We start from the raw sequence: 23,525 nt of genomic DNA, 5'->3' as shown, positions 1-23,525 counted from the left end.
CAAATTATTTCTTTCCTTTTTCAAGAAACTTTAGTTTGTAGTTTAAAAAGCAAGATGGTTGAAATAAAATGTAATAAAACTTCCCTTCACTGCTCTGTAATCCATCAATAATGGCATTATTTCAGAATTTTCAGGGTATTGAGAAAAAAAGATGATTTTCTCATAGTGAAAATAAAGAGACTGCAGGTTGCTCTTCACTCGTAATATGTCAGGCTGAATCCCAGTAAGATCCAATCCAGTTTAATTCTTTACTGGTTTTCACCTAATGGACAGAATCTTGCCAAGCTAAAGTTATAACCTTCTCTCCTACTCAGGGCTTTTTTTCTCATAGAACGCCCAGAATGGAGTTCCGGAACCTTTTTGGGATGGAACTTTGTAGGGTAGGCAAGGCGGGTTGTATGATGTGTGTGAGTTCCGGCACCTTTTTTTTTTTTTTGAAAAAAAGCACTGCTCCTACTAGCTATAACTTGAGAGGTTCTAGGGTGGGGCTACCCTGAACCTCTTCCCCCTTCCAGCTCGGAACTATGCAGTCTCTTAATCTGGCCACTTTCTGGGACAGCTCTGAGTTTGCAAAATATTCCTCCTCTGCTGCTGCACAGGTGCACATTCCACCACATAATAGTAGCTCTTGTAATTTGGAACACTGTAGAATCTCCTCTAAAAGATGATCAATATAGTTTTTTCTAGGGCACAAAATTATGTTGGCTATTAAAAAGAAAGAAAGCTTTGCCTAAGATAGCTGGTTTAAAGAGGAAAAAATAGCAGAATTCTCCATTTTTTTTAAAAAAAACCCTCTTATTTATTATTTATTCATTCTTAATTTAAAAACACACACATTCCTTTGTGAATAGAAAGAATAAGAATTCAGAACATATTAATATTAACAACGGTGGAATAGGGAAAATATTAGGAGATTTATTTAATGTATGCTTCTGCTACAGTCATGAAATTTTAACCCATTGACATATATGTTTAAAAATAAAAAAGAGCAAAGAAGAGGTAAAAGATCAGATATACTGTATCCATCACCGTCACAAAGCAAACCTTAATGGTATAAACTTTTAATACAAATTTATAGGGTTATTATCCCTATATCAATGGTATAAATACCATTATTAACATCCAGATGCAATTTAGGCTGGCACATGAGTCAGGAATCCCAACCTGGACTAGAAAAGTGAAAGAAGGGGATTTATTTTGTCTCCTAAGACAACTTTTCCATACAACATCCTCTCTTACTTTCTTAAAGCTTCATTTTTCCCCCCAATTCCAATTTATAGTAATACAGCTACTTTACTACTAAAGTGAAAATTTCACCAGTGGCAGAAGAAACACTAAGAAAACTTTCTTTTGTCTTTGGATGAGGTACATAACGTCGGTCTTGTTTCTCGTCTGTGAACTCCAAGCTCTTTTTTTCCAAAACACAAAAAATGAAATCCCAAACATCTTTAATTCCTGCAAGCAAAATTAAATCATTTCTCCCTGAGAATGTTTGAAGCCTTTCCTAATTAATTTCAGTTTAGTCCCCACCCTTTCCCCTAGTTAGCATGTTACTATACTGTGTTGTTCTAGAATTTATTTCTCTAACAGCATGCAAAAATTACAAGTTGCTAACAATAGCATGATGCATGGAAAAACATTATGAGATATATTGCTATGTTACATACCAGTTTCCTGATATTTTCCTTGCACAGGGACTTCCCAAGCAGTGCTTTTGTTCAACTAATCACTACATATGCGAAACCATTTAGGGAATATTGACTATCATCAGATAAATAGTGGCTTCCAAATAGCAACATATGTAGATCATAAGCAACAGATAATGAATTTGTTTGTCCTAAAGCGATAGCGAATCAAATTATTTTTAATACAATATAGTTGTGTTTGTCTCTAATTACAGAGAAACATGGAAGGAACCAGTCAAAATTAAGTTGCTACTAGAATCAACCGTAGACAAACACAAACAATACAATCACTCTATGTTTCTATTTATGCCCACTTAATTTTCTTTAATTTCATAGATACAAAACTGCACTCTAAATGATGATCTAGTGATGTTTAGGATTAAGCTAGGTATGTACAATTTGAAAAATTATTCTAATTTTTTTTTGTTACTGCTGAGTCTGAATTTGACTAAAACTAAAGAGGAAGATTTTTTTAACCTTTCCTCATGGATAATTTTTATGAACCAAGTTTTCCCATTAATTGCTTTTATTCTTGCAGGGGAAAAGATTTCCCTGCAGCAAGAAAAGAAGCAGGAGGATAATTTTGACAGTGGAAGTCACATCTGCTATATAATCCAGATCTGATAGAGGAGTAGAAAACAAATTCTCTCTTTTCAGTCAAAAGCCTATTTAAAGAAAAACATTTTAAAGAACATTAATGGATTTTGCAGGCAACCACAGAAGTAGAGATTAAGAAGAAAGCCACTGGGTCACTTCTGGTGTCAATGGACCAACTGAATGCTTCATATGGAAGAAAGGATAGAACCAATAGTATAATGACAGTCATAACAAATACTCTTGTAGAAGGTATGTGTAATAGGAATGTATCCATTTCAACAAGTTCATAAGGTCACTACATTTCCAAAGATTATTTCCTTTTCTGTTACTTAATCAACCAGAGCAAAATATCATGATAAATACGTGAACGTTAAAAGTATGCAGGCCTTACAAAGTTACGAAGTTTAAATGACATCCAAGTCTCAGTTTATATACATTTTTTTATTTATCAGGCATATGTATTTTGTGCCCCATTTTTAACATGATGTTTTGGCTTTTTTTAATATCCAAAAAGAATAAATTTACAGATCTGAATTAGGGGTAGCAGAGCCAACAAATTAAGAATGACTCAGTTCTGGCATTAAGTTTCTTTGAGTAGTTTGAATTTTTGAATAAACTATGTGTTCATTCATGTTAACTTCTTCCTCATTTTGTTGTGATGATACAGAACTGGAAGAATCCCAAAGAAAATGTCCCCCTTGCTGGTACAGATTTGCTAACACCTTCCTCATTTGGGAGTGCCACCCACACTGGGTGAAGTTAAAAGAGATTGTCAACCTGATTGTCATGGATCCTTTTGTGGATTTAGCCATTACTATCTGTATTGTTCTAAATACTCTTTTCATGGCAATGGAACATCATCCCATGACCCCACAATTTGAGCATGTCTTGGCTGTAGGAAATCTGGTAAGCAGTTTTTGCATTAAAAATTTCCCAGTGGCAGGTGGAATTATTAAAGAACAGTATTTATTTACTAGATTTTATTACGGTTATTACTTTATAAGTAATTAAAGGCAGCAAATATACTAATACTCCTTCCAACCCCTATTTTCCCCACAACAACAACCATGTGAGGTGGGTTGTGGACTGAGAGAGAGTAACTGGTCCAATCTGGCTTTCATGCCTAAGATGGGATTGGTCTTCTAGTTTCTAGGCCAACGCCTTCACCACTACCACCACAAATCCAGGATGTCTGATTAGTATTTTGTAATTGTAGAAGAGTGATTGAATTATTCACAACCTCTTCATCAGACTGAAGAGAGCTGTTGAATTTTGTTAGACAAATTCAGAAAATTAAGATTTGTGTGGTTCCACAAAAATCATTTCATACTATTGCCCACAGGGCTATTTTGGGACCATCACACCTTTAAATGAGATCATTGTGTGATTTTTAAATACTCATCAAATCAGATAGAGATAGGCCCAGGATTGTACTTATTTTATTTTTTTTAATATACGAGATGACCAAGGGATTTCTTCCAGTTTGTTTTGCCGTTAAGAAGCACATTTATAGCAAAATTATTTACAGCTTTTTTGGTGGAGAGAGTTCATCCTGCTTCTGGAATAACCCTACATGATTTAAAAAAAAAAAATCAATGTCCCCAGTATTGCTGTTTATTTTACTTTTGTTTTTATTATTTTATTTTACTTTTGAGAGATGGTTGAATATCAGCTGTGCTTCTCTTCTTCATCCCTAAAACCTCAAGTCAGCTTCCAGGAGAAAAGTTGGAAGATTTCCTCTACATTTCTTGCGGTGAAACAAATTCTAGAAAAAAAATAATTGTTGTGTTATCACATTAATTCAGTTTAAATATTCTCTTTCTTTTCAGGTTTTTACTGGAATTTTTACAGCTGAAATGTTCCTGAAGCTCATAGCAATGGATCCCTACTACTATTTTCAAGAAGGGTGGAACATTTTTGATGGATTTATTGTCTCACTCAGTTTATTAGAACTGATGCTAGCAGATGTGGAGGGGCTTTCAGTGCTGCGATCTTTCAGATTGGTATTCCTTATTTATTTTACACATTGAACCTTGGCTATAAATGTATATTTATCTGGATATAAATATAAGAAATTGCTGTTGGGTTTCATGCAAACAAATTACCATATGCTAATGATGCTTAAGAGTTTGAAATTTGTGAAATGCTTTAATCCAGCAACAACAAAAAGTTCCTTGGGGTCTCTGTGATTTCTGTCTATGGTTTCTGTAACTATACTGCTCCATTTCAAATCTTCCATAGTTGAATGAGATAAACATGGTTGCTTTCAGCAGTGTCCTCTTTCCAACTGATGAAAGTCTTTTTCATCCAGTGGAATAATGAAGAAATACATAATTGTTATGATTCTCCCTAACCAGTTCAGGCCTTTAGGTAGTACAGCTATGATACTGAAGATTACCCAAACTATGTGTCTTCATCATTTACATCAGTGTATCTGATCTTTCTCAAGTAGCACCTATGAGGATGAACTGAGGGCCACTATAAATATTCATGCAATTGAAACTAATAGAAAAGGAGTGTCCATCGGAGAAAATTCTATCTATTATCCAGAGAATAGGAGCAGAAAAGTAAGGTGAAGTGGAAAGAAACAATGTGGTGAAAAAACAGATTGCCTCTTGAGTGTTATTGTTATATTTATTAGCATTATGTACATTTCAGAAGGATAATTAAAAAGAACCATATTGTTTATCAAAATGAGATGAATTAATTGACAGAAAAAATAATTTTACAGCCTGCTAAAATAGCTTTTATAGTATTATACAGGAATATGTAATATATAGAAGTATATTCCCGGAAGAGTAAAAATATTCTCACGCCTTAAAGTCAAATGGATCTCAAGACTGGATTAAATATTCCCAACCTGAAAAATTATGTTTTCATGTTTGGCACGATGTACAGTGATAATGACTGATTGAAAGGCTTCATAATGAGCCTTTCCAGCTGAAAATTCATAGTTATAATTCTTTATCTCTAGAGATGTCCTGTCCAGTGTTTAATTAATGACAATCAGTTAATTTCTCTATAAGTATTGTTTTATCGTGTCAAACCCCCCCCCTGCTTTCATTAAGTATGTGTGTTTTCTCCTTCATCTTGCAGCTGAGAGTCTTCAAGCTGGCAAAATCCTGGCCAACTCTGAACATGCTGATAAAAATCATTGGTAATTCAGTGGGTGCCTTGGGGAACCTGACCTTGGTGCTGGCCATCATTGTTTTCATATTTGCTGTAGTGGGGATGCAGCTTTTTGGCAAGAACTACAAGGAATGTGTCTGCAAAATCAACCCTGAGTGTGTTCTTCCACGATGGCATATGCATGACTTCTTCCACTCTTTTCTTATCGTCTTCCGTGTACTATGTGGAGAATGGATTGAAACTATGTGGGACTGTATGGAAGTGGCAGGACAGGCAATGTGCCTTATTGTCTTCATGATGGTGATGGTCATTGGAAATCTGGTGGTCAGTAAATATCTATGGTTCTTTTTAAGTGGGAAGTGAATGGCTATCTTGTAATAATCCAATTTGTCGTTAAAGATAGACGTCTGGGGGTCCTATATAATGGTACTGAGCTACTCATGTAGGTATTCATTTCTCAAAAATAGCATTATTCTGGGATATTGTGAGAAATTTAAATTACAGCTCCCAGATTAAACCACTTTTTAAAAAGCTTCTAAAGAAGGCATCAGAAGAGAAAAACTATTATGATACTGGAGTCCTTACTGCGCATGAATGCTAAATCCAATGCTGAATCTGAACTAGCAAGATGTTTTGGGTAATAATGGACTTAGCAATGTTGCCCAAATATATGTGTTTGTGTTTGTCTGTGTGTGTGTGATATTACTTAATAAAATGGTATGGAATGCAGGACATAAGGGCAGGAAAAAAATTTGTATTATTTATGTCAAGCAGAATGCTTCTGCCATAACATTGGTCCCATAGTGTGATTCATATTTTAAAAATATGAATGTTGAAAAGAGTTCCATCTTTTCAAACTGCATACAACTTTTAAAATGTTCATGTCTTTTTTAAAAAATGAGCATTTTACTATTCTACCTGTTTTGTTCTTCCCCTCCAAGTTGTACAAATTTGTTCCTATATTAAATATTTTAATTAAGCCGGCCCATTCACAAACAATGTGCAAACTTTCACATTCTCCAGAACTATTTTTCAGGAAAGATGACAAATAAAGTATTGAGTGCTTGAAATCTAACTTTCACATAAAAATTCATTTTATCTGGCTATCTTTCAATTACTTGTTTTATCTTTTCTCTTGAATTTGTTTTTGCCTTTTTTATATTTTTTTACAAAAGCCTCTTCAAGATGAGCCATATCTAAAATGACAGAAATGGGTACCATTGAGAATAAACTAATAAGTTTAGATTGACTGACTGATTAACTGATTATGTTCTATCAAGTAGGTTTTGATTCTTAGCAACCATATAAATAGATTTTCTGCAGGACAATCTGTCCCCAATCTGGTTCTTCAGATCTTCTTATGCTGCATCCATTGCCAGTAATCCAGTCCTTTTACCTTGCTGCTGATTGTTCTCTTTTTCTTTTCCCTTCCACCTTTCTCAGCATTTTAGATTTCACAAGACAGCTAGGTCTTTGTGTAATGTATCCAAAAAATAATTCAAGTCTGGTCATTTGTACCTCAGAGAGAATTCTGGATTTATTTGTTCTATGATTCATTTGTGTATTTAATTACCGTAGCTATCCATGCTGTTATCAGGAGTCTTTTCCAACAGTAAAGTTCCATAATGTTAAAATTATTTCTGCACTGCTTCTAATTTCAAATTTTCTATAGAATGTTAGTAAAAAACATTCCCTGCACAATTCTGATTTTTGTGGCTAAAGACATCAGAGCACCTAACTATCTTTTTTCAAGGCCTTCCTTGTTATTCCACCCATGTGGCATATTTCTTGACTGATTCCTTGACTGTGGTAAATGATCTTAAACAGCAGAAGATATTTACCACCTTAGTATCTTCACTATCAAATATAAGGCTGGTTGCTGTGCCTCTTGACTTCTTTTCTTCTTTATATTTAATCTTAATCCTATTTTTGCACACTCTATTAAGACTCCTTTCTTGGGTACAGGTTATCTAGACTGACCTCTTCCAGTCTGTTGGCCAATATGTCATTCTCCAGATTTGCTGGCATAGTGTGGTTAAAATCTTTATTGATTGTTCATCTGTTGCTTGCCATATTTTTGTGGATACAATATCAACCCAGTATGATTGACGTACTGGTCTAACTTTATCTATTATTAGAGGTTTTTGTAAATAGAGAATATCTTGTAAGGTATCTTGGAAGTTGACTATTTATCCACTAGCATCCCGTAGCATACTACCTCAAAGTTGGGACCTCCTTTTAAATTTGGATATCATTTGGAAGACTTTCCTTATTTTTCTATGTGTGTTAAATTTTTCCTTTGAGATCTTGTATTTGTTTACTTTGGCTTCTCTTCTTGATATTTTCCACTGTTTGTTCTGACATCCAGTTTCCTTTCTTCTGTTACTTCATCTTTGGCAATCTGTGTTCACAGTCATCCTTTCATTCATAGTTTTCCTTATTCTGTATTAATGAGGTTCAAGATTCTGATGTGATTGGTGATATTCTCCTTGAAAATTGTGAATAGATGTTCAAGATTATTTTGTGGATACTGGTTGACTTTCTTCTCCCACTGTAGCTTGACTTTGAACTTGCACATGATAACTTGTTCCACAATCAGATCCTAGCCATGTTTTTACTGTTACAGCTGAGCTTTTCCACCTCCTTGTACCAATAATATAAATTTGTGTTTATGTGATATCTGGTGATGACCATGTTCATAAGCATTATTTTGGTTGTTTGAATGTTGTCATTCTCCTGCTTCATTTCTGTTTCCTAAGTCTTACAATCCAATTATATTTTCTTTCTTAATATTTCCAACTTTGGTAGTCCAGTCTCTTGTTTGCCTGATCTGTTGATTTCAGATTAAATTTGATCATAAAACACATTAACCATCTTATGCATAAGTAGTTGGAGCATGAACTTGGATAATCATCATATTAATGGGTTGTCTACAAAGTCTATGTGGTATTATTCAGCTATTGACTGCATAGCCAAGTACTACCCGTCCTGGGTATGAAATCAAAGCTGTTCCTTTTAAATTTTTTGTGTCCTTAATAATAAACCATATTATTTTCTGACTGAAAAGAATCCAATTCTAGTCCACTTCAATTGGCTAATGCCTACATTTCAATGTGTAGTCTATTGATTTTATCATTCATTATATTGAGTTTACATGTTCAAGCTTACATTCTGTGGTCCCATTATAAACATAATTAATCTCTGAAAGATCCTCAATTTTTTCCTCAGTAGCAGATTGACTGCCATCTGAACTGAAGAGCCTATGCCCCAACACTATATTTTCAATAATTTTATATTGTCTGTCCATATCTATGGAGATTCTCAACCATCCAGGTCATAGTTGTTCCAAAGGTGCTTGAAAAAGGTGCACCTTTGGGATATTGTCTATCCATATGTTTTCTTGGTAAAAATAGAGAAGTGGTTTACCATTGCCTTCTTTTATGCAATATGAATTTATGTCTTTGCTGTTGTCACAAAACTGATCATCTGCCTCACATCCTCCTACCTCACTGCTATTCAATATAGAGTCCTGTTTGCTTTAGCTAGCAGCTACGATGATATTCAGCCTTAGGTTATCCTGCTGGATTATATACTTTTGGAGTACACACCCAATGTTTCTTACTCAACCTTCCTAAGAACACACACACAACTGTGATGAGGCAGATCTCTTCACTTGAGGAGATATGATTATGTACTACATTTAAAATGGGAAATGAAATAGCCTGCTTAATTCCATATTAAATATGTTACATTTAAGAATTGTTCCAATGCTAATTTTTCAGTATTATTAGGAGAAACAAGCTGGATCGCCCAACAGCTCAAATGTTGAATAGAATACATTTGGAGATCTTTCTGCAAAGTGCATTGAATATCTGTGATAATCGCCCTCTCTTCAATCATCCCAAAATTTGCTTTCTTTCTGCATGGCTTCTTGAGATGCTTTTACTAGCACCATTATCTTCCAGAATTGAAAATAGAAAAAAACAATTTGTATGAATTATAGCTGTGCCATGCTTCAGATTCAAAGGGAAGACTTTCCTATTCTAGGAAAGAGTCAGTTGTTTCAAGGAGTTGCAGATAGATGCCATGTTTGTATCCTGCACAATCAGAAGCATCTTTTTGCCCTTGAATTCAAAATGTTTCACAATCTTCTACATGTGCATGCAAAAGTGTGGTGGTGGGGAGAGCAAATTAATTAAAAATTTAGTCACATTCATCCTGTAACCAAAATGGAAATTCAGTATGGCAGTCTTGCAAAAACAGAGAAAATATGTACTTCCAAATGTTGGGGTTTATGATGCAGTTGCTGTCTGTAATTCATAAGATTTTATGTGGCACCCAGACAGCTTCTATTAACCCGACCGGGGTATTTTTTACTACTGCTTTCTAATTATAAGAATGAATGGATATATAAATGAGTGAGTGAGTGAATGAATGAATGAAATACACACAGAGAGATATATTATATATATAATGTGTGTGTGTGTGAATATGTAATTAAAAATGTATTGTACTATAGGAGTGCTTATACACACACATACACATGTTCACACATACCATACGTATGTGTGGCACAGAATTACAAAAAAAAGGGAGAGAAGAATCAATAAGCAAATTCATTCTTACTTAGTTGTTATCAGAGAATGACTGTTGTTATTGGAGGACCCTACTGGCAATTTGGTCCCAGCAAAGCTGTCTTACGTCTCCTACTACTGCCAGGTGAAATAGTGCCTTTGTAGGGAAAATGCACCAATTGCTGGTTAAGAAGCATCACCCTGATCTGCCTTTTCTGCTCATTCAGGTGCTGAATCTGTTCTTGGCCTTGTTGCTGAGCTCTTTTAGTGCAGACAACCTTGCAGCCAGTGATGATGATGGTGAGATGAACAACTTGCAGATCTCTGTCATCCGGATCAAGAAGGGCATTGCTTGGACAAAGATTAAAGTGCATGAATTTGTGCAGACGCACTTCAAGCAGAGAGAGGCAGATGAAGTTAAGCCACTGGATGAGCTGTACGATAAGAAGATGAACTGCATTGCTAACCATACAGGGGCAGATATAAATCGGGAGATTGATTATCAGAAGAATGGGAACGGCACCACCAGTGGCATTGGCAGCAGCGTAGAGAAGTACATCATTGATGAAGATCACATGTCATTTATCAACAACCCTCACCTCACTGTTCGTGTTCCCATTGCGGTGGGTGAGTCTGACTTTGAGAATCTCAACACAGAAGATTTCAGCAGTGACACTGACCCTGCTGGCAGCAAAGAGGTATGACCCGATGCTCACTCAAACCATGTTGTCATGCCATCGTTTTTGGATAGCCATTTGTATTACAGGGGTAACAAAGGAGGACTTGTGACTAAAGAACAAAGCTTCACAATGAAGCAGAGTGATGTTTTGATCAGAGCACTAGGTTGTTGTGAAGCATATGTGGGTTGATAGCTATAGCATAGATGCCCATAAATTTGGAAAAATGCATCTTAAAATAATGAAGTGTTTTGTACAGTATTGATATGTCACTCATAAGAACAAAAGGAAAGGCCAGCTGAAGCAAATCAAAGATACATTTGGGAAATGCAGAAACTCGTAGATAATTAAGTTCCTGTTGGCATCTTTTCCTGCCTATGCTGTTCACGTCAGAATCAGTTTCTTCAATCTGAAAACCAGTTGTTTTGTAGGACAAGAAAATATTGTCGATCAGCTGCAGTTAATATTAAGTGGCATACTGCTCCAGAAAAATGAATGTTTTATTAATTTGTTTAATACAGGTTCAGCTAGGGCTTATTTTACCATCCCTCTCTTGGCTTTTCCTCTCAATTTTCTGAAGGCTAATAATTCTTGTTCCCTCAGTTCTTCTTTTAGAATTTCATTTCGAGTTGCCAGAACATCCTTGTTTTGTTTTGTTTCTATAAAGAATCTCACTATCATTTTTATTCCAGAAGCTGGATGATACAAGCTCATCAGAGGGGAGCACCATAGATATAAAACCAGAGGCAGAAGAGGTACCTGTGGAAGCACCAGAAGAATACTTGGATCCTGACGCATGTTTCACTGAAGGTGATACTAAATACGGGGTATATGTAAAAATCCTCAAGACAATGGGAAGAATTCATCCATCATTTTTCATTTCCTACAAAGTCCACAACATAATATCATAATACAGTTTGGGGTTGTTGATGGACATTTGCATGGCAGCTCATACAACAATTCTCTTTTGCACGTGTTCTTAGGTGCAGTTTCTGCTTTTTGCTCTAATTTTCTCAAGGCAGTATAGGAATTTCAAGACAAACTTACCAAGACAAACAACTAAAAAGGGGAAGGTGGAAATGTACAAAAAACTGTTCAAAGGGTAACAGTTATGGGCAAGAAACTTTTTCTTCACTATGGCTTCTATATATGGAGCATAGAGCTAAGTGGCAAGTTTATCACATGGTGGGGGGAAGGTACACCTTCTATGACAGACTTGGTGAAGAATGGCTTCCCAAAATGCCTGACTGAAAGATTTATTTGCTCAAGACTGAATATTGTATCATGACAGTTCTGGTGAGTAAAGGTCAAAGGCTGGGGTCATGTAGCATGCTTAGAAAACCTCAAAAATTGGAGTTTGTGGTAATTGTTGGAGCAGAGGAACTGCACAAAATGACTGAGCTGCGAGTCCTTTTGGAATAAAGATCATGCACATTTGACAGTGTGTTTCTCACAATGTACTTCAGCTCTGAATGAACAGGACAAGGGTTTTGCATAGATGCATCACTCATATGGGTGATACACGGAAACCACAACAGAGAATCAAATTTACATTTCTGTTCTTGGCCTTTCAATTTGGCTTATGTATTCCTTCTACCTTCAGTTGTTCAATGGCTGGAGGCCTGATTAATTCCATTTGGAGGGAAGAGTGAATGTAATAAATCCAATCCTTATGCTTGCCTGGGCTGAATTTTCTTGGGCCTCATATAAAACATGTACTTTTATAATATAAAGTCACATAATAATGTTAAAAGTTTACGATCTTGTGAGGCCACATTACTAGCTGTCCAGGGCCATATGTGGCCCATGGGCTGCAAATTGGAGACTCTTGTAATAAATGGAATGGAACCTGAAATTATACTAATGTAAATTTTCACCAATCTCTAAAATGCCATTATGAAGAAGGTGCAAGGATGCCTTTTAGCCAAGTGATCTGAAACTCATGATGCCTCTTATGTTTATAGCAATATTTTACCATATTATTTTATTGAATCACTAACTTGTTTCCTTTTGATGGCATAGCATTAGAGACATGAGATTTAGCTATAAGATTTGTACTCCATGTTCATTTTAATTGACAGAATTTTGGAATGAATGAATAATGGGAAAATACCTTACAGCTGGATAACATATGACTCTTGGGGTTGTTTTCTGTAACAAAATTCATTACAAAGTTAATTCTACCTTTGCAGGCTGTGTTCAACGGTTCAAATGCTGTCAAGTCAGCATAGAAGAAGGACTGGGCAAGTCTTGGTGGAACTTAAGAAAGACATGTTTTCTCATTGTGGAACATAACTGGTTTGAAACCTTCATTATCTTCATGATCTTGCTCAGCAGTGGAGCTTTGGTGAGCATCACTTTATTTTGCTAGTCAAACTGAACAATATGTGAAATTCATGAATCAGGTACAAATATTAGGTAGCAGCAGCTAGAGGTGCCATAGATGTACGATAGGAAATTATTCCTCCTTGGCATATTCACAATGAAACACCATCCCTTACTAAAGCTACTGCAGAAGGATTTGTACTAGTACATTTGACGGATTTTTAGGATATTTCAGATATTTCAGCAGGACCTTACACTGATGTCGAGGGGGCCTTTAGTGAAGGATAGGCTTGTTCTCCCCTTGCAGTAGTATTTCATATTCACAACAAGGTTTGAGGTGCTTCATTTTGTCTCAGATGCATTGTGTAAGTGTAATAAATAGTAAATGGCCATTTGTGCATAGCCAGCGAAGCGTGAGAATTACACACTCTAAATCCCTATCTGAAAACAACACAGTGTTCTTTCCTCTGCTAGTGCTGGTCTCTCCTTAAGTCTAGGCAGTGTGAAAACAAAGAGAAGAGCTGCTCACACAGGTCAAACGGAACAATATGGTAATGTTTGATTTTAGGAGGGGAAAAGGGGTTGGTAATTGGACTGCAAAGATGCAAACTTAGCCCCTTTGCCTCTTTATGCAGCCTTTGAGTTAATACAGTAGTCCTCAACTTGTGACAATTGGGACCAGATTTATGGTCATAAGTCAAGTCAACCACATAAGTGACCCAATTTTACAACATTTTTTTGCAACAGTCATTTTCTGAATGGGAGGGGGTTGCCTTAAACCAGCAAAAAATGTCACAAATTGCTGTCATGTGACCATAGGACACCACAACCAGTCATAAAGGCCAATTCGTTGCCAAGCACCCAAAGTGCAGTCACGGGGAAGGGTGACACAAGGTCAGAAATGTTTTATGGGTGATAAGGCATCTCATTCAGGCTCATCATGATTTTAAATGGTCATTAAGCAACTAGTTGTAAGTTAAGGACAACCTGCAGTTAAATGCTGAGAGATCACAAATAAGTAGCAATAGCAATAACACTTAGACTTATATACTGCTTCATAGTGCTTTATAGCCCTCTCTAAGCAGTTTACAGAGTCAACGTATTGCCCCCCACAACAATCTGGGTCGTCATTTTACCAAACTCAGAAGGGTGGAAAGCTGAGTCAACTTTGAGCCTGTCAGGATCGAACTCCTGGCAATGAGCAATGAGTTAGTCTGCAATACTGCATTCTAACCACTGCACTGCCACGGTTCAATATACATGTGTAAACTGAGTTCAGCTACTACAGCTTCCTCCAGAAGTACCTACATCAAAACAAAAGACCTTTGTAGCTCAGTAATGCCAAGATTAAGATATGACAACTATTACTGTTCTTCTGTTGCTTAGGCCTTTGAGGATATTTATATAGAACAGAGAAAGACAATACGCACCGTCTTGGAGTATGCTGACAAAGTCTTCACCTACATCTTTATCCTTGAAATGTTGTTGAAGTGGTGTGCCTATGGATTTGTGAAATTCTTCACGAATGCCTGGTGTTGGTTGGATTTCCTCATTGTAGCAGTAGGTATCTTTTTGCTTTTTTTCAGTGCACTGTTTTCCTGAAAATCTGAGATTATACCTCTATCTAAATAAATAAGACCTAGCATCGTTACTCTTGTTTCTTTCTAAATTTTTTCTAAGGCAAAACATTCTGTTGTTTTCATTCTTGTTTGCCACAACCCAAAATGTTAATTGGTTGAGGAGGTTTCCCGTTTCCCATATTTCACTTTCAGGTCCATTTTTTCACTGAGATTTGAATGGTGAATGAACTTCAGAAAATGCCACAGAGATAGTACAAAACACATAGAAAGAAATAGAAGTACAAAGCAAACTTATTTCTATTACTCTATTAAGGTGCACAAATTCTCCTTCTGTTAAAAATCTCAGACAAAGAAACGCAATAGGGCTATCTTACTCATAAAATAAAATACAAGAAAATGAATTGGGAAAATTGAAAAATTCAAAATTAATCTTGATCAATCTTGGTCAAGAGTGAAAGACAGGTTTGCACCACTGCAAGAGTATAACGTTTGCTTCTCCTTAAGAGATAAGATGTTTGGTGAAAAATGCAGTCTCTTTCAATTCCATTAGAGAAGGTTTAAGTGATTGCCTGTTCAGTTCTTCTCCCCCCATGTTTCTTTCAGCTTCTCTTGAACAATATGGCCTTTCCTTCAAAATCTTCACCAGTCATAAAGCACAAGATATGAGGGGGGCAAATTTTGAATAGTTATAAACATTAGATAAATAATATTCCAAAAGGCACTTTAGAGAACTGTTGTCTTTTTTTGTCACAATTTACTCTTCAAAAGACTGAGATCCAAAAGGCAAACCGAACACATATTTGCACTCATGCATGTATCTTACATTTATATACCTAATTTTTACATGCTAATTTGATATATTTTGGGTCTCAAAGTACTTGTTTTCTTGAAGCAATGGGACTTTCCACTGACTGCCTGTGTTATTTATTAGCATGCTATTTTTGTGGAATAGAAGACCTGAAAGTGATGTAATATTTTTGATAGCGCCTTTATTTTCTGGGCCTTCTTGGTATATAGCATTATTGTTATTGCTGCTGTTTAAATGGAATTTACAAAAGAGTGCATTAAATGTTTTTAAATTTTGAACAGAAGCAAAATGAAGTTGACCTGAATCTTTTAAAACAAAAGTCCACCCTACTCTTAGGTAAAAAAGCATTAGAGGACTGCATGATTTGACACTGCATTATTAATGGGAAATACTGTGATCAATGATATTTCTGAGATTTGGGGACAATTTTCTGTTCTTGTTCTCTTCAGATTTCGAAAGACATTAAGTATCTTTGTGTGTTTGTTTCCCCACATACATCTTCAATATAGTTTGTTACTACTGTACTGCCCTGTGCTGTTTTACTTTTTGTTTCATTCTTTGGAAAAATGTGATTACTGTTAGTCCTGTATCAAAATATCAAATATATATTTGAATTTTTCATCTGAAAACTAACATTTTATCCCTGTATAAATAATCAATATGTTTCTAATTAGTCTAGAGTTGCATTTCAAGGTTCAGAGAAATATATTCTAGATCTTTTAAAAAAAAATTAATGTTCAATGTTTGTTTGTGTTGAGAAAGAATCATCTCCTTAACTGTCATTCCCCTAGTGTATTTTTTTTCTCTAAGGGGACCTTTAAGCTCCAACATTTAGATTTTTATAAAAATTTTCCTTTTCATTCCTATATTACTTATCTATAAATGCAAACCATAAATGCAATGCAAGATCATGCTAATTCCTGTCAATCAGTATTGTTCTAAAATAGTGATCCTCAGCACTTTTGCTAGAGAATCAGGCACATTGGACACAGTGGGACTTTCTGTTGAGTAAACATACATGGGTTTGTTCTTTTAGACAAGATGTTGATGTTTACCCCTAATTTTGAATGAATAGTATTTTCAAAGTACAATCTATCTACATTCACCCCAATACTTGTTCTTCATTAACAGTTATTTACCGATAACTGCTAATATTCAGAGCGATTTCTGTAGAGGAGGCAAAGAAGTCGAGATATGATCATGACCACATGATTGAAACCTCACCCTCTTGCACATGTGTCAGTGTCTCTCACACGCAAACAAAGCACTGGGGCTTTGAGCATGCAATCAGGGCCATCATCCTGGGGGGAAAAAGGCATTACCTCACTTATTCAAGTTCCTGCAACTCATAAAACATCCACATCATTTTGTTTCAGTGTGTTGGAGATGTGTGAAAAACATCCAGTCACTTTAATGAATTTCAGAGAGCAACTGAGATGGAAAGAGCTTCTTCTAAAACAGCATTGCCCAGTTAGCCTCCTTCAAAAAATAGGAGAAGCTTCTTCCTGCTGAGATCTATAATTGCTGAGACAGGAAACATTGTCACTTATAGGACCCTATAGAAGAGACTATCCTAGAAAATAATTTTTTTTCATCAATTTTCCTTGCTTAAGAGAACAGTTCTGTTCCAAATCCCTAGCATTGATGCAAGATTGGCTAAAAGACAAGTTTTCAAAGTCTGAAAGTCAGTTCCATCTGACAGATTCCAGTGGAAGTGATTAGGCACATCTATTATTCTTTCATTGAAATCAATGAAATTTAAAATACAATCATATTCATGTCTGCTAAGAAGTAAGCTTCATTGTGTTCACTGGCTCATATTTTGGGGGTAATTACTAGATCCTCAAACTTTCTTTTATCCACCTTCCCTTTAGTCCAGGTATTCTAGTGCTCCTTGATCAACTTACAGAGTCCATCTATCATGTTTTTATTTTTTTTTCAGTTTCAAGTTTTTTTATTGATTTTACAATATTACATTTACATATTTGAAAAGTAGTGTGGCGGCTGAGCACAGTAATTCCGTTACATTTGAATATCATCAGTACAAATCTCAAATTATTACAACAAACTAATTTATTTCCCTCTCTTTCCCCCATGATATCTACTGTCATGTTCAAACCAATACAGTTCTTATTCTATTAATCAAACAAAAAATATCTTTCTAATATTCATCAATAATCTTCAGTTTATACATATCTTAATTAATTTGACATGCCATCTTTTAGACAATAACTTAGTAAGTTTTTCTTAACTTTAATTTCCCATTGATATTTAAGTTTAACGTTTAATCTTTATCATTTCCAGGTTTTAAATGATCCCAATTTCTAAGTCTCCTATCTCATATTTGGAGCTAATAATTTTTTTTCTTTTCTTCCTTCTACTTCCTTCCTTTCTTCCTTTCCAGAAAGAGAAAAAAAAATTAAAAATAAACCACCAACATTTATACCACAAACCCATATACAAATTTAATTATTAGTATTTATACTTTTAAGTTTTACTTAACCTTTGTCTCAACTCATAACAATATCTTAAATTCAAATCTTGATTATTTGTAGACATTCAGATTACATTTAATATTTAATTTTTCCAAATTTTTAATTAAACACAATTCCTTTATCCCAATTGCACATACATTCTAATTATAATATTTAAAATACACACCTTATATATAAATTCTACCATCTATCTTACCCATCTAATGACAATATAATATTCTTATTTCAACATATTTCTAGATTTTATATGACCAAAATTTTCTTTATCTCAAATCGTTACAATGTCTTGTGTTCAGAATACATATTCTATCTATTTAGATATATTCTATTTTAGATCTCATATATAGATCAGAACCCCAATCTTTTTCCATCTTATTCTAGCTTTTTTCCTCTGCCAGGTCATTTTTCGTATTTTTGCCTTTAAATCATCAAAAAAATCTCCTTGTATTGTTTTGGCTATTGTTTGATGTTGATAACAACGTCCAGTTGATGTTTTCTTAAGAGGAATAGTTGATTTAGCCAGTAGTCTCTTTATTTTTCCAATTCGATGCAGTTGTCCCGAAGTATTTATCTTCTCTTTCATCTGTTTTTCTTATCTTCAAATTCCTTCTGGTTTATAAGAAACGTCCTTTCCTTGTTCTCTATTATCAATTTCTTTTTTGTGTTTTCTATTGTCTGTATTTGTTGAGTATCTAAGTCTTCTGTCATAACATTTGGTTGTTTCACTTTCTCTATAGAATTCTGTATAGATAATTCTTTGATTGAAGTCATAGTTTGAGTTTGTATATCCAGAGCTTGCATACGTAGAGTTTGGATCATCGCTTTTAACATACCAAGAATTTGTTCCTGTACTTCCTCTGTAGAAGAAATCCTTTCCTGTTCTCCTTCCATTATAATATATTAAACTCAAGAAAAAGAAACTGACAGTCAGAAAGTCCACCAAATCGGGAGCTGAGCTGAATTTTGCAGATGGTGTTTCAAGGTTATTTTGTATCTTATCTATTTTCAAAGCTGTCAACAAGTCTCTTAGAGAATAGCAGGTTACATCTTAGAGTTAGTTGGATCTTTTTAGGTTTCCCCCCCCTCTATTTTAAGGGGGGGGGAAACCCAAATCTTCAATAGTAATTAGAATAAAAATCAAGGAAGAGAGAGAGAGCAGAAAGTTGCAAATCTTATAATCCAACAATTTTAGGAAATAGGATTCCAATTAAGATCTCAGTATTTTTCCAACATTTTAAACTCCCAAGTGGTTGATAGCCGCTGTTTCTGGAGGGAGGGCTAGAATCCCCCTTCCCTCACCACAGGGGGGGAAAGTACTTTAGCAGCTTATGCAGGTAATTAAGTAGTTAGGATGTAAGAGAAGCAAACCTCACCCAGTCCTGTCCACGCTGCTTTGAAGTTGCCAGATGGTAGTGTGACTTCGGCTGTTTGCAGCCTAGGGACGAACCATATTTTTATGGCCGGTCCTTTCATCTGGAGGAATCGCCTGGTCTGACGGGACAGTTGCTGCTCTCCCGGGATCCAGCGAAAGCCCCTCCTTGCTGGTTGCCTCCTCGGGGCAACTTTCGGCCCTTTTCAGGGCCTCCCAGCGATGCAAAACTGAACGGGGGAGAGAGAGCAAGTCTCCCAACCGTCCATGGCGGCTGTGTGACGAACTGGAAGTCTCCATCTATCATGTTTTTAACCAACACAGAATAGATAACCCATTGGGCCAGGGAAACATTTGGCATTTTGAAAACATGCAATGGCAATAATGACAAAATAATTGTCATAGGACAATTTTCATGTTGGACACGGCAATTGGAAATCCACTTGGAGAAAATTAAGATGAACAACAATGAAATGATCTGAAGACAGATCCATGCTGCCCACCTCATAATTATTTATTTTTTCACATTTATGCTCTGCCACTATCCTACACAGACTCTCTGAGGCTCATAGAATAAAAGAAAAATAGCAATAACATTGAAAATGTCATAACATAAAACCAGAAGTCAAAATAGAAAAACCTAAACTCTGTGGAACATTTGGTGTCAGTCTCCCAATGCACTCTGAACTGAAATGCTTCTGGAAGGGGACCAAGATTGGGGCCAAACACATCTTGTGGAAGCCATTCCAGAAGGCCAACCCTACAATGGACAAACTGTCTCTGGAGCTGATCTCCCCAAATGAGATACAATCAGTTGTCTATGGAGATTCTCAATAATCCAGATCATCATTGTCCCAAGGGTGCTTTTCAAAAGGCAACTGGACTTTTTTGGTTGACCAACCAAGAAAGTTCAGTTGTCTTTTGAAGAGCACCTTTGAGACAATCAGTTGCTTCTCCCAGCCAGATCAAATATATATTACTATATTTCAAAACTTCAGCATATTATTCTCCAATCTGGTTGTCATCCCTGAAAAAAACAGTGTCCTTAACTTTAGTTCTTTGGCAGTTGCTTAAAAGTATTGCCCTCTTCTTTGGAGCATTCCAGGCAGTACTACTGTATTTCATTTAATTAACATAAGTGTTAACTAAAATTAATATTTTAAAACACTCTCTAATAACACTTTTACTTATAGAAGGTTCAGAATGATAGACAAGATGTTTTAAGGAGACATAAATATAGTACCTTCATATGTACATATCTACAGTACATCCCATAACATATATCAAAAGAGAGAATGAGAGATAGTTCTAGTTCAGTGATGGCGAACCTTTTAGAGACCGAGTGCCCAAACTGCAACCCAAAACCCACTTATGCATCGTCGAGTGCCGGGTGGGTGTGGCCCGTTGGCTGGGCGTGGCCCATTGGGTGAGCATGGCTGCGGTGGTAACGGCAGACTGGGTGGGACTAAAAAGTTCAATCAATCAATTCCAACTTTGCAAGATTTTTTTCCCCACAAGAAGTTGAAATTGACTGATTGAACCGTTGTTGTTGTTTTTTGCACACGGCAGCAGAGGGCTAAAGCAAAAAGGTTTTATAAAACCAGCTGAAGGCCTAGGACTGGGGCAACGGCGCGTGTGTCCACAGAGAGGGCTCTGAGTGCCACCTCTGGCACCCGTGCCATAGGTTCGCCACCACTGTTCTAGTTTCTCCATACTTCCTCTTTATATTACTGTAAATCTTAAATGCTATCAGGACACCACATTATTATTATTACAGTTAGGCAGATGTTTAGACTGGATTTGGCATTTTGATCCACATACTGAGTCTCTCCCAAGGACTTTGGATAGGAAGATGTTATTTTTATTATTTTCCCAAATCCAGTGCAGACTGAATGGCTCTACACTGAAGGTTATAGACCTGTAATTCTGTTGCTCCAGTGCAGGTCAGTGGATAGAATATACAGGGTAGTCCTCAACCTATGACCACAATTAAGCCCAAAATTTATGTTGCAAAGCAAGACATTTGTTAAGTGAATTTTGCTCCATTTTACACCCTTTCTTGCCACGTTTGTTAAATGAATCACTTCAGATGTAAATTAAGTGACAGGGTTGTTAAGTGAACCTGGCTTCCCCATTGACTTTGCTTGTCAGAAGGTTGCAAAAGGGGATCACATGATCCTGGGACACTGCAACCGTCATAAATATGAGTCAGTTGCCAAGCAACTGGATTGTGATCACGTGACCATGCGGATGCTGCAACGTTCATAAGTGTGAAAAATGGCAATAAGTCACTTTTTTCAGTGCTGTTGTAACTTTGAATGATCACTAAATGAACTGTTGTAAGCAGGGCTTTTTTTCTCATAGAACGCCCAGAACGGAGTTCTGGCACCTTTTTGGGATGGAACCTTGTAGGGTAGGCAAGGCGGGTTGTATGACGTGTGTGAGTTCCGGCACCTTTTTTTTTTTTTTTTTTAGAAAAAAAGCACTGGTTGTAAGTCAAGGACTACCTGTATAGTCTAAAATCAGAAGCAGACATATGTTGAGCCTGGTTACATCATTTGTCTTTATTCCAGAGCTACCAGTGCAAAATGGGAGCCAATCCTGGAAGCAGCAGCGATACTGCAAATGGTAATTTGTGAACTGGCTCCCAGAATGCATTCTGACATTAGAACAGGAATGGGCTTCATATCCTGAACTCCAACTTCAAATGTTGTAGAACCCCAATTCTCATCAGTCCTATCATGTATGAACACTGACAGGAAGCTAACATATTACATTCCAACATGATGCACACTTTGCAATAAAGAATATCTGTGGAGATTCTCAGTCATCCAGGTTATAGTTGTCTCAAAGGTGCTGTTTTTCCTGAGTCCAGTTGCTTTTTGAAAAACACTCCAGTTGCCTATTGAAAGAGCACCTTTATTCAATAAAGAGTACAGCATCCTCCATCTGGGCCCAACTATCTATTATTCTGGCTATGGGTAATAGGCTGGTAGCTGAGCACATATAGATGGTACCAGAATTTGGAAGCCTGAGACAAAGAATTCATATGTGATGCATCCACTATATCTTATTAACATCCTAATGTGAGGAAAGGATCTTAGTCCTCACCAGTAGTACAATACAGTCCTGTTATTACTTAGAATAAGAGAAAACAATAATCTTCTCCACTAAATGGTTTCCAGATTCTTTGGATTGCAACAGCTATTCCATGCCACCCATTCCCTACACCAGGAAACAGAAAGCTGGTGATATGAAACCTTCAGAAAGGCTTTGCTCTGACACAAAGGTTGCAAACTCTTAAGAGATGAACTGCTTTTTCAGAAGAGAAACACGGAAAGCTAGATATTTGTTTTTCTCTTAATTTTGTGATGCTATGTCGGTGGGTCATCCCCATTTCCCCATCCCCACCCAAATGAGAGAATTAAGGAGCTTTGTGCAGTGTGTGTATTTATCTGTATTCTTTTTCATAGGTCCTTTAAAAATTTGTCTGGCTTAATTTAATGGGAGCTGCTGGGATCCTGCAGACTGTTAAGAGGGCGAGGGTAAGGTTCTTGTCATCCGTTTGGGCTCCTAATCTCCAACAGACCCTGTTTCCGTCTGTGTGTATCTGTGCCTCTCTTTCTCTCTCTCACTTATTTTTCCCCTTTTGTTTTATATTTATGCCTCTCTCAACTGCATTATTTCCTTCCAGGTCCTTTCAGTAAAGGCAGCAGCTGATGGCCATGCCTTCTTCGATGTCACTGTAAACGGGGGTGGCTCGGGCCTGCAGTCCAATTTGGGGAATGAATATACTGCCAGTGCTAGGGGATTTATGCTAACAGTCTGGAACCTCTTCTTTTTTCTTTTTCTTTTTCCTTTCTTTTCCTGTTTTCTGTGTAGGTCTCTTTAGTCAGCCTTATAGCTAATGCCCTGGGCTACTCGGAACTAGGTGCCATTAAATCCCTTAGGACACTCAGAGCCTTGAGGCCTTTAAGAGCGTTGTCCCGATTTGAGGGGATGAGGGTAAGATGCCATTAGTGAGCTGATCCTTCTGCATGCCTGTGGATTATGGTTTTTTTTTTTAAAGCATGCTAGAACCGATCAAACTGGTAGAAAGACGTAACAAACAGAATCATGATGCAGCTGCTGACGTGATCACTTCCCTCTGTTTATGATTCTCCATCACCCTGCTGCACAGTTCTCCCTTTTTTTATTTGGTGATTGCCATAATAATAATAACAACAATAACATACTAATAGAAAAAAGGGAGATATATTAAGCTGCCTCATTATTGGCCCAAACTA

At 36.4% G+C, this 23,525-nt stretch overlaps 1 protein-coding gene across 7 annotated transcripts in view; it reads left to right on the top strand.

Moving 5' to 3' along the window:
• The window catches only part of LOC107291895 (sodium channel protein type 8 subunit alpha), a 74,689-nt gene that overhangs the window by 37,554 nt on the left and 13,610 nt on the right, over window positions 1-23,525 (top strand). For 5 of the 7 annotated variants that reach the window (XM_015820938.1, XM_015820936.1, XM_029285037.1 and 2 more), the window contains exons 12-20: window positions 2,396-2,531; window positions 2,950-3,188; window positions 4,112-4,285; window positions 5,379-5,735; window positions 10,213-10,683; window positions 11,355-11,472; window positions 12,855-13,009; window positions 14,374-14,547; window positions 23,122-23,244. In XM_015820938.1, coding sequence (XP_015676424.1) covers window positions 2,396-2,531; window positions 2,950-3,188; window positions 4,112-4,285; window positions 5,379-5,735; window positions 10,213-10,683; window positions 11,355-11,472; window positions 12,855-13,009; window positions 14,374-14,547; window positions 23,122-23,244 — 1,947 coding nt within the window. The remainder of the gene's footprint in view (window positions 1-2,395; window positions 2,532-2,949; window positions 3,189-4,111; window positions 4,286-5,378; window positions 5,736-10,212; window positions 10,684-11,354; window positions 11,473-12,854; window positions 13,010-14,373; window positions 14,548-23,121; window positions 23,245-23,525) is intronic. The other 2 variants (XM_029285039.1, XM_015820940.1) reach the window with 1 other exon arrangement.

Source organism: Protobothrops mucrosquamatus, unplaced genomic scaffold (genome assembly GCF_001527695.2).
Source record: "Protobothrops mucrosquamatus isolate PMUCROS unplaced genomic scaffold, P.Mucros_1.0 scaffold1218, whole genome shotgun sequence".
Taxonomy (NCBI): domain Eukaryota; kingdom Metazoa; phylum Chordata; class Lepidosauria; order Squamata; family Viperidae; genus Protobothrops; species Protobothrops mucrosquamatus.
The sequence above is the reverse complement of the archived record's forward strand: the minus strand, read 5'-3'. Positions and strand labels throughout refer to the sequence as shown.